Source organism: Erpetoichthys calabaricus, chromosome 3 (assembly GCF_900747795.2).
Source record: "Erpetoichthys calabaricus chromosome 3, fErpCal1.3, whole genome shotgun sequence".
Taxonomy (NCBI): domain Eukaryota; kingdom Metazoa; phylum Chordata; class Cladistia; order Polypteriformes; family Polypteridae; genus Erpetoichthys; species Erpetoichthys calabaricus.
The window spans coordinates 87,157,983-87,175,436 of record NC_041396.2 but is presented as its reverse complement, the minus strand read 5'-3'; the positions used below and the strand labels follow the sequence as shown (position 1 = coordinate 87,175,436).

Genomic DNA, 17,454 nt, shown 5'->3' with positions numbered 1-17,454 from the left:
GGAGAGGTGGAGCTCTAAAAAGGCTGCCCCAACCCCCCATCCCAGCCACTACCATTCCTTAACGAGTCCCGGTCGGGTTGGGCTGCCGGCCATCCTTTACATTAATACCAGAGCTGTTCTTTAAAGCAATGCCATAGGGGAACTGTTTTTAGTTCCCAAAACATCCATCCAGATAAATGTCCCAGAAAGAACCTTTATTTAGTTCTGTAGCAGGCTCTATACAGTAAATAACCATAAATGGATGGTAACAGATTTTTGAAATACCAATAGGTCACGATTTTAAATGGACTCTTACTGCATATAACAACACAGTTTAAGTCCAGGATTTCTTAAATCTGTTAGTGTCCTACAATACATTAAAGATTTCAGGTTTTTTTCTGTATATTAGGAAATTTTTCAAAGCACAAAGAACCAACTTCATAATACAAAGAGCCCTTCCCAGAATAAAATAATGCTTTGTCAAGGAATCCTTGAGGAACGACACCACACAGTAAAGAACCATAAAATGCCATTATTTTTAAGAGTGTTACCACTGTTTTGATGTAAATCATAAAAACGCAAAGTAAACACAGTGACTTTTTTGAGTTTTCAAGATTCTAAGAAATTTGATACATGTGATAAAACCATATAGTCCATCAGATTCTTTTGTATGGCTAATAGTTAAGCTGTCCCAATATCTCATCTAAATACTTCTTAAAGGTTATCAAAGTATCTGCTTCAGCTACATGTCTTTGTAACATTGCCTGAATATTTCCTTCCAGTGGAAAAGCTTCCATTAAAACGCTGTATATGTTTTTCATTGTTTAACTGACCACACTTTCTTTAGTTGTCTGTTTTAGTCTGGTAGAATTTTATATAAACTCACCTACACTCTTAAATATAAGGGTGCCAAAGTGTTTTTCCAGAGCATTGCCATAGGGGAACCATTTTTGGTTTCCTAAAGAATCATCCATATGAAGTTTCCAGAATGATACTTTATTTAGACCCATAACAGGCGTCCTACATATCTGTGTATGGATGATAACAGATTTGTGAAATACCAATGGTTTCCTGATTTTAAAAGGACTTTTGCTGAATACAATTACACAGGCTAATTTCAGGTTTTCTTGATCTATTATGTCTTGCTAGGTAGTCAGCATATTAAAGATTTATTTTTCCACATGTTAGCAAACTTTTCAGAGCCTAAAGAGCCCATTTCACATGTAAAGAACCCTTTACAGAATAAAAATGTTCTTTTTCAAGTAATGGTTCTGTGAGGAACCACACAACCCAGTAAAGTGCCACTTTAGGACCAGTATTTTTAAGAGTGTAGATGAGTGCTAATAAACATGGTATTGCTGCTTTTTAAAATACTGGCATTACAAATGTTACAGTATTCATTTTTCATGTGAAGTGAAGTAAAACCAGACAATAACTTCGCATTTTTGGGAATGTTTCATAAGCTAGAGCAGACTTTACAGGAAGTGAAAATTTGTTTAAAAGCAAAAAAAGCTAAGCCAGACATGCTTATACAATGTATAGGTCTAAGCCCTTAAGTCATTTGAGCTTTTGGAACTAAATGAAACTGAGCGATTTATAGCAAATTTAACATATATTTTAACATAATGTCTTTAGCAAGCCTGAAGAAAGAAAACCATTACCATCTGATATCCAAGATATCGACTGTTCTCATTACTTAACTCATTAAGTGATTAATTTGGTTTGCTATCAATAGCTCAACACATTTTACTGTTTACCTTTTCGACCATTATTGGGTACATATATAATGTCTGTCCTCTCGTACCCTATTGAATTCCTTTTTATTGTTTTTACTTTTCTCTGTAAACTATGTCAAGAATGTATGAGAGCAGCTCTTGCCAGTTAACTTTTTGGGAAGAAGAGGAAAACTGGAGTACAGAGGGAACGTGGCCAGACACAAGGGAAATATAGATGTGTCACACAAGCAGGGTGCAGACCACAATTGGAGTTTTAGTTTATAAAGCTGTGACACTAGAGTGTGAATCACTGAGCCACTGTGCCACCTATGTAGAAAAAGGAATTCAGTATTTACAGACACTTCAAAGAGTTTGTAAAGATAAAAGTCTAACATGAACCACAGAAAACAGTGTACTGTGAAAATGAAAATTAATTGAAACATGAAGCTATAGCCCAATGACACAAAGTAGTGTCCATTGCAGTATACTAATAGAGTGATGATCTGAGTCTTCAGCTCTGATTTTAATTAAAAAAAATGTCAATTGACATCTCTGGACTGTTTGTGAGTCCATCACAATGTAAACATATTCATAAATTTGTTGCCAACTGTACCACCACATGACAGTTGTATAATATTAAGTCATTTGTCTTGATGAAAATATAAGTAATGCAGTTCCACATTTCAGCACCTTTTGAGAAACAGTTTAATCAGTCTTAAGTGAAGCATGCTATTAAAAGCAGAGAAATGACAAAAGTTAAGACCTTATGATTCACACATCAATTTTTCAAAATGTTTCCTGAACTGGCCAATCTAGGATGTGCTTGTAGGGAGTCTTCTGGACTCTTCTGCATTCATGATATGTGTTTTACAAATGCAAAAAATTTTGTTTTTATGATTATATCATATGCTTTCTAGTTTTTGAGAAGATGTACAGAAAAGCAGTATGTTTAGGTCTACAAATTATTCAGTAAAATGGCTTTTCAATTACAAATTGAAATGTAATTTTTTTTTAACAATAACCAAATAAAATTTAGAAATATCTTCAATCTTAGGTACTTTTGAATTGTTTATTCTTAAGAAGTGACTTGTCACATGCTTTGGACTTCAGACTTTGAGGTTGTGGGTTCAAATCCCTCACTCTTGATACTGTGTAACCATGAGCAGGTCGCTTTACCTGCCTATGCTCCAACTGGAAGAACAAAAGAAATGTAGGCAACTGTATCTCAAATCTTGTAAGTCGTCTTGGATAAAGGCTTCAGTCAAATGTACTGTAATTGCAGGTTTTGTTCATAGTTTATATTATATGCTTTTAAACTTGGTGCAGATCTTTCACTACAACAGTACTACTAGTTTAAAATCGTTGCTTGGGTAGCAACATTCACTCTGACACCATTTGTGTATGTCGCTGTTCTAGAAAAGGTATAATCAAGTTTGGTGAACTAGACGGTTACCTGGAGGATTATTTTTTCAAACAGTAGAAACTCTGACTTATGAACACTCAGACTTAATACAACTATCTGATCATATTGTTTTATATTCACATACTAACAATATTTGGTCTTAATGTCTGATGACCAACACGTGGTCTTCCAAAATCCCATTTTGCACTGTTCTCAGCTTCTGTATGTTTCTTTATTTTCTTCACGTGCAGGTTGATTTATCATAAACGTGGGAAGTGGGGTTTACAATATAGTTAGTAATCCAATAATGACACGAATAATGATGATATGGTATGTGAATTTCCCCTTGGGATTAATAAAGTATCTATCTATCTTGATAGTCCTGAAACTGATTTAGCATAGAAGACACAGACATGGCAAAATAAAACTAAACAATCAAAATGGAAGTAGGACTGCAGCTCTTGAATGCATTGCTAAAGGTTGTTATTTAATTTTAATTATTATCCAAATGGCCTTACAGTAAAACTTGCATTAAAATGTGGCAAATATTGTTCTTTATTGTTCACCCCCACATTTGAGTTTTGCTCTTGGCAGTTTAAATAAAAATCTACTTGTTTTCTACTTAGTGGTAATTTGGTTATGGATAACAAACAACTCTTTTCCTTGTTTAGAGGAAATACAATAATAAGACTAGTAAATAAAGTCTGTTGATATAGCCCAAATCCTACATGGTTTATCTAATGTCACCCCTCATGAGCATATTTTTCTTAGACAGTTTTGTAAATAGATGCTGCTATAAGAAATCAAACATCCGTATCAACTTTCTCAAACTGTAAATTCTGTTTTGTTTGCACACCCTCCATATTTTGCTTTCCCCAGTCCAGGCTATTCTCTCCTATCTCCAAGTTTCTATGTGTAGGTTTGGCCATGAAGATTCTACTTAAAGCAAAGTGGGTGGTTGTGCACCAGTAACAGCTTTGCCCAAGGCATCAAAAATGCTAGAGCCAGCCCTGGTTATAATGCAGAATCTTGTGCAGTATTTCAGACTCTTGCTGATATATGAGAAACATAGCCATGAACTCACATTCTGGGCAGATATACTCGCCGGTATACAAGAAGCCTAATGGAATGAAGTGGCATTAAAATTGCCTTATGTCTTAGTACAGTACATGTATTGAAGGTTGTGCAATACTCGTGTATAGCAAATAGCGTTTCGTTTTACTGCCAAAAGCAATTGATGCGTCGCGTTTGAAATTCTCGATAGCTTACGAAAGTGTTCCCGATTGACTACAGCCTTATTGCGACATTTCCATCAAATGCCCGTTAGTCATTCTTGAAAGAGAAAACTGTGTTGTATGTTTAATAGCGGTCTACCCGACTGTGGAACGTTATGTATGTACCTTCCAGGTTTAATGCAGCACCGACTCCAACTTTTGTAAAAGAGGACAGAAGACAGTTGTGGACACTGCTATGGTTACCTGCCGCTGTCCTTCCCTTAAGCTGCCTGCAGTCACGAGTGAAACGCTTTCATTTTTCATCAGTCTCCCCAAAGCAGGCATGTGCAAATCAGGAAGCTAAACAGAAAAACCGGGGGAAGGGGGCGGGATTCGATCGTCCTGCAGTGTGATTTCACTTTCTCTCTCACACACATATAGTAGTGTTCAGTTCATCTTTGCGGCTAGTATTGAGTAACATAAAATATATCTGAGAAATCTGGATTATCAGCGGTTCCAGTGGGTGACACTGCTAAACAAGGGCTCAGTTTAGAAGTTCGTAAATCGGCTCATGAAAAGTGAGTACCGGGGAACAGGAAAACCTTAATTTTATTGTGGAGTTTCTTCATATGTCTATATTCCAACTTTGTCCTCGAAATTATTTTCATTATTGCATTGATTTACAGTTTTGGTTTAAAAGTATTTGTTTTATGAGCATGCGTTAAGTGAATATCGCTACTTTTCAGTATGTACCGATGCTATGCAGAAACAATAGTCAATTTTTGGATACGTGTTTAAGATTTTTGTCAGTATAACAATATATGTGTATATATATTTTTTTTTTTAATTGTTAATGAAATGGCTGAGTGTTTACATTAAGAGTTGCGTCTGCAAATTCCGCTAGACAACTTTAAATGTACGTATTGCTAATTTACTGGAAATTCCTGTTCATGAAATTCCCGACTGGTCTGTTTGGGAGTTGGGAAGTACCGACATCTGGAACTCGAGGTTATGCCTTCAACGGGGAAAAAACAGAAGGGTTATAAGGGCGCTTTTTTTTAATTTGGTACTGTTCTAAGTATTCATATCCGTGTAATATGTTTATCAAAGTATCGTTGTTATCATAAAAGAAAAGCTGTTTAAGAGTGCACATTTGTTGCAAGTTCAGTATTGCTAAAGCCTTCCTATTTGGAACAGCCTCTTTCATTATGTTCTGATTGACAAACTGCGTATTTAGAATGTGGATTGAGTTCGTTAATAATAAGCGAAGTTTTTAAAAGGTTAAATATGCACGATCAAATAAACTGCTTAATTTGAACGGAGGAAGAGATAGAAACAGAGATTCTTAAGAGAAGAGTACAACACAGGTAAAGTCGGAATGTTTTCTAAACGATCTACTGTAATTAAAAAGGTGTGGCTGCATCAGTTCGTTTGTGATCAAATTTAACAGACTGAGAGAGTTTTGTAGTGTTTCAGGGTTTTGTTTCTGCTTGCCCAGTTATTTCTTTGCCTAGACATACTGTAGCCTGAAGCAATAATTAAAATGCTGTTCTAGTTTGATATTACTTTTTTACCTTTAATATAATCGTGGAACATTATTGAACTGGCTTATTTTTAAAACTAAATACTGTGAGCAATTGTTTGCAGACACCATGTTGTAATCCGCATGAAAAGGAAAGCTGGTTCTGGTGGAGGAAGCAGAGTGCAGGATGGCCACAGTCTCTGAATGTGCTTCACTGCATAGTAGGCAGCTTTGTTAACTGTGGTGACTTGGAGATGCGCAAAATGTGCCTTCTTTTTACAAATTAATCTGCCTTTGCTTCCTGTGCTTTTCTAGCTTGTATGCAATTATAAACATGCATTGCATGTTACAGTGACTTGTATTTAGGACATCTGTTTCCTTTTTTTTTGTTGACACACAACATGCATTTCACGTTGAAATGCCTAATGTTTTTATATAATTTTCATACCCAGTTACATTTGTTTTTGTTAAAATGGCATCCATATTCAGTTCTTCCTATATGCAATTGCAGGGTCATTGAATACCTGCTTTCTTCAGTCTTTGACTGTCCAAAGCTTATTTTTCTATATTTCAGTTTGCCTGCAGATATGCCCAGATACTTGGATTGTAATCTGGATAAATGGGTTTGAAAATGTATGCAACTATCATAAGGTTCAGTCATACACTAGTATAGTGTAGAAGAATTTTACGATCAAATTTTTATTGGAGTTAAGAACAAACATACATACATTACATATTGTGTATAATTTTGTTTGGAGCACAGACAAGTTAAGTTACATGCTCAGGGTTATATATTGACTCAGTGATGGGGCTTGGACTGATGTTTATTGTTTTGACATCTAGGTTACACAGGCATTTGCCATACTACCTCAAATGTATTGAGCAAGAGCACCCTTCTTGATGCTTGCAGCCTGTTTTTTCCATGATTTGTTATGGGGGTAGATTGAAGAAGAGAGGTTTTGGTGGGAGTTGAAGGGGGAATGTATTTTTGTTAGAGGGTACCAAACAGAAACTGAACAAGATCGAATGAACACAAGTATAGCTGTAAAGAGGAGTTAACAAGTCATTCATAGTACTTCAGAAGTACCATCTGCACTACCATCTAGTAAAAAAAGATGAACAAAAGAGGAAGATTTTCCAGGTTCAATGATGAAAGCCTTCTGAAATACAAAGCAGTAGCTTTTGACTTATTTATTGTGGTGTTTGTTTTTTTTAAGATATATTCATAGGGTATGTGTTGTCATGTGCAGAGTACAGTGAAATTTCTATTTGCAAGCACTAATCAATATGCAACATTTCATGACTCTCTTCAGTGCCATGATCCATGAATATTACTACTTTACCTCAAAGTTTACTTCTTTCTCTTCAGCTTCTGTTGTCAATACCTGAAAAAGCTCAGAATGCAATAGTGTATTACAAGAATAATACCAAAATGACAAGTTTTAATAATTTTATATAACCTGTCATGTAATATTCAAATTGATTAATTCTGTTGCAAAACTTGTTTTCTGTTGGTGTGTTTCATACTAGACATTCTATACGAGTATGTTTTGCTTTGCTCTTGCAGGTGTTATGATATTTAACTTTCATGTCCTCATGCACATTCAGAAAAAAATACTGTCTCTGACTTGTTGTCTGACTATTCTAATCCCCTGTATAACAGAAGAGCAAACCACAATCGTGGCATTTGATTTTTCTTAAACTTTTACTTTAAAGGAGGTTGAATTCTGATTACCCTGTGATTTTGTATTTTGTTTTTTTATGTAACAAGTATTAGTAAGTTAAGTCATCCTTGAGTTGCAGAACAGAAACACAGATGAAAGCAGAACTGCCACCTCTGTCATCATGTTCTCCCAGTAATATCACCCTAACTCCTTATTTTTCACAAAACTAATTATATACTTTTACAGTGTTCCACACTGTATAAAGCTTTTTTTTACCTTAATAGTACAGCAACTGAAGATGCATATTTATTTGAGTATTTATACCCATTTACTGCTAGAGTACACTTCTTTATAATTATGCAATTTCTTACCAGTTTTTGGTGCTCAGATACCTGTTTTTCTACTCACTACTTTGAATAAACAGATATTGTAGTAAAGGATATAGGCAGCCTTATGCACAATAATCACGGCATAAACTGCATTTTTGTTCACATTCTTGTGTTGACAGTAAATAAGTACTAACTAATCATTTTTGTTAGCTGTGCTGGATATATCTATTTCAGCTTCACTTATCAAAACTAATGTGCCCAGTGTCTGGATGGAAGTGATAAGAGCAGCCATCGTAAATGGACTAACTATACAAGGTATAAACCAGATTAGAAGGAGACTCGAAGCCATCCACATGAATACTGAAATTCCAGAAAAACAGCCATCTTAAAAGACTGTTGAAGAAAACCAGATAACTCTGAAAAGCATGCATAAAAAAAACTTTTCAATAATTTTAAAATACATATATATTTTTTAATTCTTCTTTAGTGCATGACTGTGTACTTTACTCTGATTTGAGCTGAACATTAAATTGCAGAAGGCCAAAACCAACAGTCTCCTATTTAAAAACATCTAGTAAGGACCCTATTATGTTTTTAAATGGAATTGAATTCTTTGAGGTATACATTGCTGTAAATTTGCTCTAAGAATTTTGGTTTATGCTAGCCCAGGAGCATCACATATCACTTGCAGATTTTTCAGGTGCAGTCCTTTGAAGAAAATTTAAATCACTGCCATGTTTGTGAGATCAACTAGAGGTATTGGGTACTGTAAGACATGGCACATTAACATGCTATAAATGTCTATTTGAAAAAACGTAGACTGTAATTTATAAAGGGATTTGAATGATTGACAAAAATGCTTGGATATGCTCTGACATGTAATTGATGCTTAACTGGTATTAGAATAGCTAATGTCTGTAAAGTAGGCTTTGCCCATGCTATTCTGCCACTACTGCAAACCTGTAACATTGACACAGGCCAGAATGGATTCATGAATTCTTTTCGTTTGTGTCAAATTTGTGCAAATTTATTCCTTAACATGTCTGGGGATAGCAGAAACTAAAGTTCATGCTTTTATTAGTGGGAAGCAACATGATCTTCTGCTACTATAGTCCATGTACTTGATGAACGATGCTGTTCTACACATTATAATTGTACAGAGCTATTGCTTCAGTATTTGTGCTCTTGGGACCCTTACCTTTCTATTTGATAACCACACATGTTACATGTCTGCATGCTACATATATTTTGCTGTTTGAATGTCACAGAAATATTTTTTTTAAAGTGCACATTTTGAAGTTTCTTGGTGCTTTGTAGATGCATTCACTCCAGTGTGCCCACTTTTTATGAAAGACATTTTTTCTGCACAATCTGTCAGTCGTATTTGTAAATTTTAACTCTCACTTACAACTGACACTTCTAGTCACAGCCTGCCTTGTGTTTAACATGCAAATATTCTTTTGTTGATATGATTCCTCATCTCAGTGACAAAAGGGCCTTATTTTGTGGCACTGAGATCTTTTTCTTTTAATTGAAACGGGGAAGCAGCATTATTCTAATTAGATGTTTAAAGTAATGACTTTTCATTTACCAATGAATGGATGTGGGCGTGAACTGCCATTTCTACTTCTTATTGGAAGAGTTCTAAAAGAATCTAATTTCTAGGAATTTTTTCTGGTTTCGTATTTTTTTTTTTTTTTTTTTTTCCTAAACCTGATTGATTTTTTGCATATTTATCATCACTCCTTCACTTGCTGCATAAACCATTAGGCACATTAATTTGTCAGGACTGGACTTGGGGGAACACTCAATAGGTGAGAGCCACTGTATAGAAAACAAACATCAAGTAGTGCTTCTTCACACAACAAACAAATGGAAACAAGCATGTATTTTCTTAACTTACAGAGTTCTTCATTATCACTTTAAGTCATCCAAGGTGATCTAATTTCATTTATTCAGCTTTCAAATTGGGTTAAGAACCTGGATGGCACACCCACTGAAGGTTTTTCTGGCCTTCCTCCTCTCTAATTTACTTGATCCAGATTCTTCTTATGCTTCAAATATTATGGTAAGTCTGGTCCTCCTCCTCCTCCTCCTTCTCCTTCTTCCCTTTGGATGGCAGTTAATTTTTGAAGCTACTGTTAGCAAAAACATTAGTCATATTTTATATTGGTTGGTATTTTTAGAATTGAAAAAATACATATTATTTGTTTATGCTACAAAATAAAACAAAGTGGACAAAATAAACCATTACAATCATTGAAACTATGTATACCTCTGCAGTGATCTTATGGTCCCTGCAGAACATGTACTGTGTTTTAGATAATTTTCATTTAGTTCACAACCAAAGGTGCAAGGATGTCTTTTTCAGTTGTGTCATACCACAATACACACTTGACATGTGATATTACCCATTCTACTTGGAGAAATGTCAATGTATAATTTAGTGTAATAACTGAATTATTACAGTGGAATATGTGACTTGTTAAAGTTCTTATTTTTAACAAACTTCTATTTTGGAGTGAGCGAAATGTGAAATATTTATGAAAAATAAAGTTTGAAGGGAAATTCTCTTGTTCATTACACTTGGCCTTGTATGCAGAGCAGAGGAGGCAAACCTATAGACCCTAAATCATATACAGTCTATAAAGCCTACTAGTGTGGCCTGTGTGCACAGTTAAAAATGTAATTAATTCATCTACACATTTTTGCAAAATTACAGTTTCACTAATATAAAGAAAATGATGGCAGTGTAACTTAACCATTGGAGTCTTAGCTTTAAGTGACATAATAATAATTGAGAATAGCTCATTGACTCTCATTGAAGATTTAATTTACTTGGCTATTTGCTCTCAGTTATACACAGTTTCTTTTCATTCATGTTGTTTTCTTTATGTCTATTTGTTAGACATGTTTGTTGGAGATTATTTTGACAACTGTCCAATGCTATTTTTTCATAAACCGGTCACTTCTAATATGTGACATGATTTCAGATTTGATATTCATCATTTAGGCTGAGAATTTTCGCATTGCTAATTTTTAACTTTTGTGTTGACCTTTTTTCATTACTTGCAACAATTCTATCAGCAATGTCAGCAAGCTAGTATTTGTATGTCAATGAGAATAAACAAAGTTTGTTGTTTTGAAATGTAGTATGTGACAGCTGACTTAGTTTTAGAAGTTTTCTGTGGCTGTCAACTTCAAAAAAAATTGCACATTTGTAACCTAGAAGCTTCTGTCTGTGGGATTCCTTGGTACTCTCAATTCCTGAGTGTTAGGGCATACATTACTTCGCTTTCCATTTGTAGGTGGAACACAGTGACACCCTGTGGCTAATTTGCACGTTAGATGGCTAGGATTTAATTAAGTGGAAAAAAGGTAATGTTAATACATTCAGCTATCACTCTGTGTGTGTGTGTGTGCGTGTGTGTGTGTGTGTGTGTGTTTTTTCATCCTTTCCTTATGAACCCAGTTCAGTGATTCACGGTTAATAAAGATAGACTTTTTTCAATTAAGCTGTGGCAAGATATTAGACTTTTTTATCTGTTGCTTCTTATGTCAAGTGGTGTTAAGTTGTTGCCATACCTGATTTAGACTTTTCTAGTTGCTTAATCCATCAGCCACTTAAGGTTTTTAAGCTGTTGAAGACAGCTCATCTGAATGGCATACAACTTAATTACATTTATCCATTCATTGAAAATGTTTAGTCCAGTTTTAGGGTAATCTGAAAACAGAACAGGAACTGACCTTAAAGTGCTAGCCAGTTGCACTGAAAAAGGGTACACACACTCCCAGGCACTCATACCAGGCTTAGTTATCTTTGCTAATTAGTCTAACATACAGTTGTTTGTGTTGGGGGAGTTAAAATCTGAGCACATAGAGAAATACCTAATAGACCCCATACAAAGTCTACACAAACAGTGGCTGGCCTCTATTTAAACCTGTTCCTCTAGAGATGTGGGACAACAGTGCTAAATACTGTGCTACTGTTGCTCATTGCACTTGTGTGCAATTTTTTATGTTCCTTCCATTTTTATCAAATGTGAACAGTGAATTCCATACTACAGTTTGTTTTGTTTTGTTTTTTAAACATTTGGACCAGTAATAGTTAAAATGATTTATCTTGAGTCTCATAATGAGTCTGGAGATGGGATTTGACATTCTGTTTACTGCCTAGTAATAGTAGTAGTAATAATTTTGTGTACATGACTGCATCTGAACACATCACAACACTCCTTCATTAACTTCATTGGTTATCACCTTTTTATGATATTAACTCAAATGTAAATGTTTAAATATAGTAAATTATATTAACAGGATATTTTTCTTAAAAATAAGTTCTCCATTCATTTTTAAAAAAACATAACAAGTAATGCAGCTACCATTGTAGCACTAAGTGTAAAATAAGAACCATCACTAGACACAAAGCCAGTCAGATGCAGGGCAAGTGCACACTCATGCTCCCACTTACAGATACAGGGCACATTTGCACTTACCAGGGAGGTTAACCTCCAGGTGTTTGATGTTTAGGAGGAAAATGAAGTTAATGAAGTCATCCACACTATTACCAAGAACACATGCAAACTATCCTTGTGAAAAATGGAGCTGTGTCCTGTATCAGTTTTATTGGAGCATGTTTCATAGCACCTTTCATGGCTACTGTAGCACTATCATTAGATGCTTTATAAAGCACACAAGTACAAAACATTAACTAATGCAACTAATGTGCAATAGTGTAGAATTAAAGTATTTAATACTGGGTGTCTTCTGTCTCTTTGGTTACTCTTCTGGATTAGTGTAACACTTGCTGTGGTTGCATAGTCAGTTGGGAATCCAGAAGTGCATTTTTTATGTTGCTGGAGTCTGTATTTCAGGGTAAATATGAAAAATTAGACTTGCCTGAAAAGATGAGAATTTTCTGCATCAATCTGTCTATTTTCTCTACTCACTTTATCCATCGTGAGCTAGAGTGTATTTTGGTTGCATTGATCACAAGGCATGGAACTAACGTTGGATAGGACAGCCATTCATCACAGCAGACAGTCATACATACCTTTACAGTCATTAATACCTGTCCTGTTTCAAGTTGTGAAATAGCCTTACATGAACATCTTTGCTAAGTGGGTGGAATCAAAGAGTAATTTGTTTCAGGAAAATTGACCTTTGAGTCTTTCACTAAGAAACTGAAGTATGGCAGTTTTAGTGGCATCTGGTAGTCAATATAGTGAGTTCAGGAAGCTGTAATCTATGTGTGTAGTAAAGTAGCGGGCTGTTACCTTTCATATCTATCTTTGTCTTTAGCAATTGAGAAGACCCATACAGAGCACTCAAATTACCCCAGGGATAGGACCTGGCTTTCTCCTTCTACATCAGAAAAAGGTAAATGAAATCTGTCTGTGAAGAGTAATTATTATCTATAGTCTTTTAGTGGCTTCGGTACTTTGCTTGGTGTAATAGTTGAAAGGCTTTTTGCTTTTTTTTTTTTTTTTTTCCCCTACACAGCTGGGGTGATGCCAAGTGAGGGTGAGGCACCATTAAGCAGTGCCAGGACTCGGTTCAGTAACCTGTTTGCTTCTTTTGCAAAAAAAAGTCCAAATGAAGGTAATTTTAAAATTATTTTTCACTTCAATCTTCCAAACCAGAGTATCTGGTGGCACACGGTGTTTTTGTAGTATATCTTTCCAATTTCTTTTAAAATAATTTTTTTATTACTCCTGTCACAGCAAGCATTGTTTAAATCTTCTGCTGTCTGGTGGTTCACTTTTACTTATCACCCTTAATTAGGTAAATAATTCTGATATTTTCTACACCACCACTGCACTACAAAGTATTTTTACATGAAGCAAATGCAATTATTGGTATTTGGCAGTCTTGTCAGCAGCTTTTTTTGTTTGACTCTCAGTACTTGCTTTTCAAAAATTTTAAATGTGATAGATGCATTTTACTTGGGAATTTGCCAGCTTGGAAATAGATGAGGTCAAGGTAATATTGATCTTTATTTGACTCTTCCCTCTCTTTTAGAAGACAATTCTCGGAATACTGCCAAAGCAGATGATGTTCCCAGTAGGACTTCAATGTTACTGAACCCCATCAAAGTCTTGAAAGAAAGTAAGTAGACAGTTTTGTTTTTTTTTTTCCCCCTTAAGCAACTTAGAAGAGAATAACAATCCATTATCTAAAATTTGATATTTACAGTACAGAGTTGCAGGAAAGTGTTTTAAATAGAATTGTTTTGTTTGGCTCCTGTGGAAATTTGTGGCCTTAATTTTCAAAAGTTGTTGTGTTGTTTTTTTTGTTTTTTTTTTCTAAGAAAATGTGTGCTGTTTCATATACAAATTTTAAAATGACTTTAAAAATGCAAAGATTTGTACAATTTTTAGATGGGAACAAACCAAACTTAACTGAAAAGAGGAAGTCAACAAATGATGTTGCATGACATATTGATTTGTACTGTAGTTAATATTGTGCCAACTGTTATAAACGCCTTGCTGAGAGTGATTGTACTGGTGTATAAATTCTTTTTAAAACCCAATAATTTACAAGATTAGTATCTTTTTCCCTATTTTTATTTTCTGTTACATTTGCTTGACTGACACTGGCTTCTGTAGCTGCTCATTGTTTATGTTAGTGTGCTTTAGGAACAATTTTCAGTTTATTTTAGTCTGCAGGTGATGATGTGCCTTTTGTATTTTTGTTTAAGGTCTCAAACAGTATATACTACCTATGTATCCAAAATGTTCTAGGATTTTCTTTGTTTTGTGGGCTAGCAATCCCACATCTGTTACCCAATCACTGTTGTCTTCAGTGCAAATGTCTTATCCAGGCAATAGATGAACACCATTGCTTACAGTGGCTCAGTTGTATACAACTTAAGTAATTTCTGCCTTGAAAAGAACCATTGTTTAAGGTACGTGTGGGCACTCCTGACTCCCAGATCCGGCATTATTGGTTTGAATCGTGCATTTTATTGTTGTCTGTATGAGGTTTTCACCAGATCCTCTGGACCTCTAAATCTCCTCTTAAAGAAGTGCTTTTGTTAGAATAATAAATGTCTCTAATTTCGTCTGTTGTGTCAGTGTGAGAATGAGTGGACCCTGAGGTAAACTGTTGCAATGTTAATCCCTGTTACCTGCTTTGAATCCAGATAGCATCTGCCACAGTCCCATCATCCTGATTTGGTTTAAGGGCTTTGAGAATGTTATGTTAGATTAGTTCACTTAAATGACCTATTCCCACCCAAAAAGAAAAAGGAGATATGAACATAATTGGAAAGTCCCAGGTAAGTAAACTGACTAGAGAGATTGACTAGAGGTTTGTTGGTTTAGGATGCTGTTAAGAAATTATTTCAGTACATTTATTATTTTCACTATCATTTTCATACCACTTTTACTTGTGAGAATGTTGTGGTATCATTCTGTTCTGTGCTGACCAGGCCACCTTTTCAACAGCAGCTTCTTCAAGTTCCTGCTGGTGAATTCCTAGAGCTCTAAGGCCAGTCATGTGATACAGTTTATGCAGAATGCCCAGCAAGCATTCTGATTGCATGCCCAAGCACTTCAACCAGTTCTTCTTGATTCATAGAAATAGCAGCTGTAATCTGAGATTCTTCTGTATTGTTGACAACCATTCCCTGTCACAAAGATTGAACCCCTGGAGAGGAATCTCATCCAGGCCACTTGTACCAGTGATTGTTAAACCAAATGTTTCAAAACTGAGCATCCCACTTAACTACCACAGTCATGCATAACATATGTAAAACCACTGCTGTCCTTCCCTCCTTTTCATTGATCAGTCTGAAGATCACTCCAAAGTAGTTGACTGCTTTACTTTCAGAATACAATCTGTGAGAGGACCATGACCTCAGATTTGGAAGAGTTGATTTTCATCACAACCTAATCACACCCTGTTCCGAACTGTCCCAGTGCACATTGGAGATCACAGTCTAAGACCAAGTGGACAATGGTCCTGGAACCCCATGTAGTTGTTGCATCTCCCCCAAGGTATCACAGAGTGCATGGTTATATATACCTCAGAAGATAACTCCTAGGACATACAGTACCAAAAAATTGGTGAAGAGAGGTGTCTAAAGGACATGGTCAAAAACATGGCTTGATGTAGGGAATTGAAGGCATTTATTAAATATAAGGAGGATATTGAAATTTAATTTGACTATCCTTAAAGCATTGTGTGTTTTATTTCTAGATATGTAAATTCATAAAACATTAGGTTTTTGAAAATATATTCAGATTTAATATTATGTGCATAGATGTTATAAGGAAATAAAATATTCAAATGTATAAAATACAAATTGAAGAAATATTGCTACTGTTGAACCCTGTTTAATCATATGAGATAACGGACAGCAGTCAATCCTCACTTGTTTTTCCTAGGATCTTGGATAATACCATCATACCTATTTTTAAAAGTGAAATTGAGCTGTAAGGTTCATGTTTAAAAGGATTTATAGAGTTATTCAGAAAAAAAGATATAAATGCCTAAAGAAGAATTTAGGAATGGGATCTTCCGTGTTAATTCAAGAAACATAGCTCACATTAAAGCTAAGAGGATTAATAGATTATTTTATCATTAAATTTGATTTGATAATTCTCTAGACCTACAACTTTTCAGCTTTGCAATGACTTAACATATTGTCTCTTGGAAATTGCCTAGCTAAAGTGGTCAGTGTCCTATAAAGTGTTTTGGTGGTTGTCAGAGAGTAATGACAATTCTGTGTACTAAATTGCTCTCTCATAAATCCTCTCTCTCAACTTAATCTCCAAGAATTTACATTTTTTAAGGATGTTCTTGCCAATGTTTCTGATTCATTTTCAAGTTTTTTTTTTTTTGCATATACAGTAGATACTTAAGGATCATGAGTGGACACATGATTTGTTTGGGTCTACATACCTCTGTGAGTTGGCCTTTTCCAACATGAATTTCATGAAATCAAAGTTCAGAACAAGACTGACAGATGAACATTTAAATGACTCCATAAGAGTGAACCTAAGTGGCTACACTCCACCATACACCTGTCTCTCTTGTTGTCTCCATGCAGTGCCAGTCATATGACTAACTGAAAAACACATCACACATGCAACTGGACATGTGAATACTCTTATGAAGTGAAACAGTGACATGTAACAAAATGTCAAATGAATAAGCAATATCTGTGTATTTGTAATTGCATTGTTTTGCTTTGACAGCATTCATGTTTTAATTCAATAGTGTGAGATACACTAGAAAATGCATATAGACATACAAAATACACTTGCAGGTGAACTAAATATTTTTTGTGATGTTTTAATGCAAAATGTGAGTTGTGGACACCATTTTGTAAATGTTCAGGCAAAACAAGCTTACTCATTTTGTTTGGGTTGAAAGAAGCTATGAGAAGAAACGTTAGAAAACATGAGTAGCTCTCAGCCATTTTCATTTTGTAAAAGTAGCTCTCAGGGGGGAAAAAGGTTGGAGACCTCTGCTTTAGAGGATATGGCAGAAATGTTTTGAGGCTCTAATTGTAGAAATGTTTGTCAATATACATTTTTTTAATTTTTTGAGAATTTCCTTTAAATGCCATATTTATACACTTCCAATAAATTGTTGCACCCCATTTCTTGGAGCCAACAGAA

At 35.1% G+C, this 17,454-nt stretch overlaps 1 protein-coding gene across 7 annotated transcripts in view; it reads left to right on the top strand.

Annotated features, from left to right (window-relative positions):
* LOC114648173 (DENN domain-containing protein 2D-like) overlaps window positions 1-17,454 on the top strand; it is a 108,013-nt gene that overhangs the window by 62,855 nt on the left and 27,704 nt on the right. For 5 of the 7 annotated variants that reach the window (XM_028797053.2, XM_028797055.2, XM_028797054.2 and 2 more), the window contains 3 exons: window positions 13,127-13,204; window positions 13,328-13,426; window positions 13,847-13,933. In XM_028797053.2, the coding sequence (XP_028652886.1) occupies window positions 13,127-13,204; window positions 13,328-13,426; window positions 13,847-13,933 (264 nt within the window). Of the gene's footprint in view, window positions 1-4,690; window positions 4,889-13,126; window positions 13,205-13,327; window positions 13,427-13,846; window positions 13,934-17,454 lie in introns of those variants that run through there. The other 2 variants (XM_028797057.2, XM_051924641.1) reach the window with 2 other exon arrangements.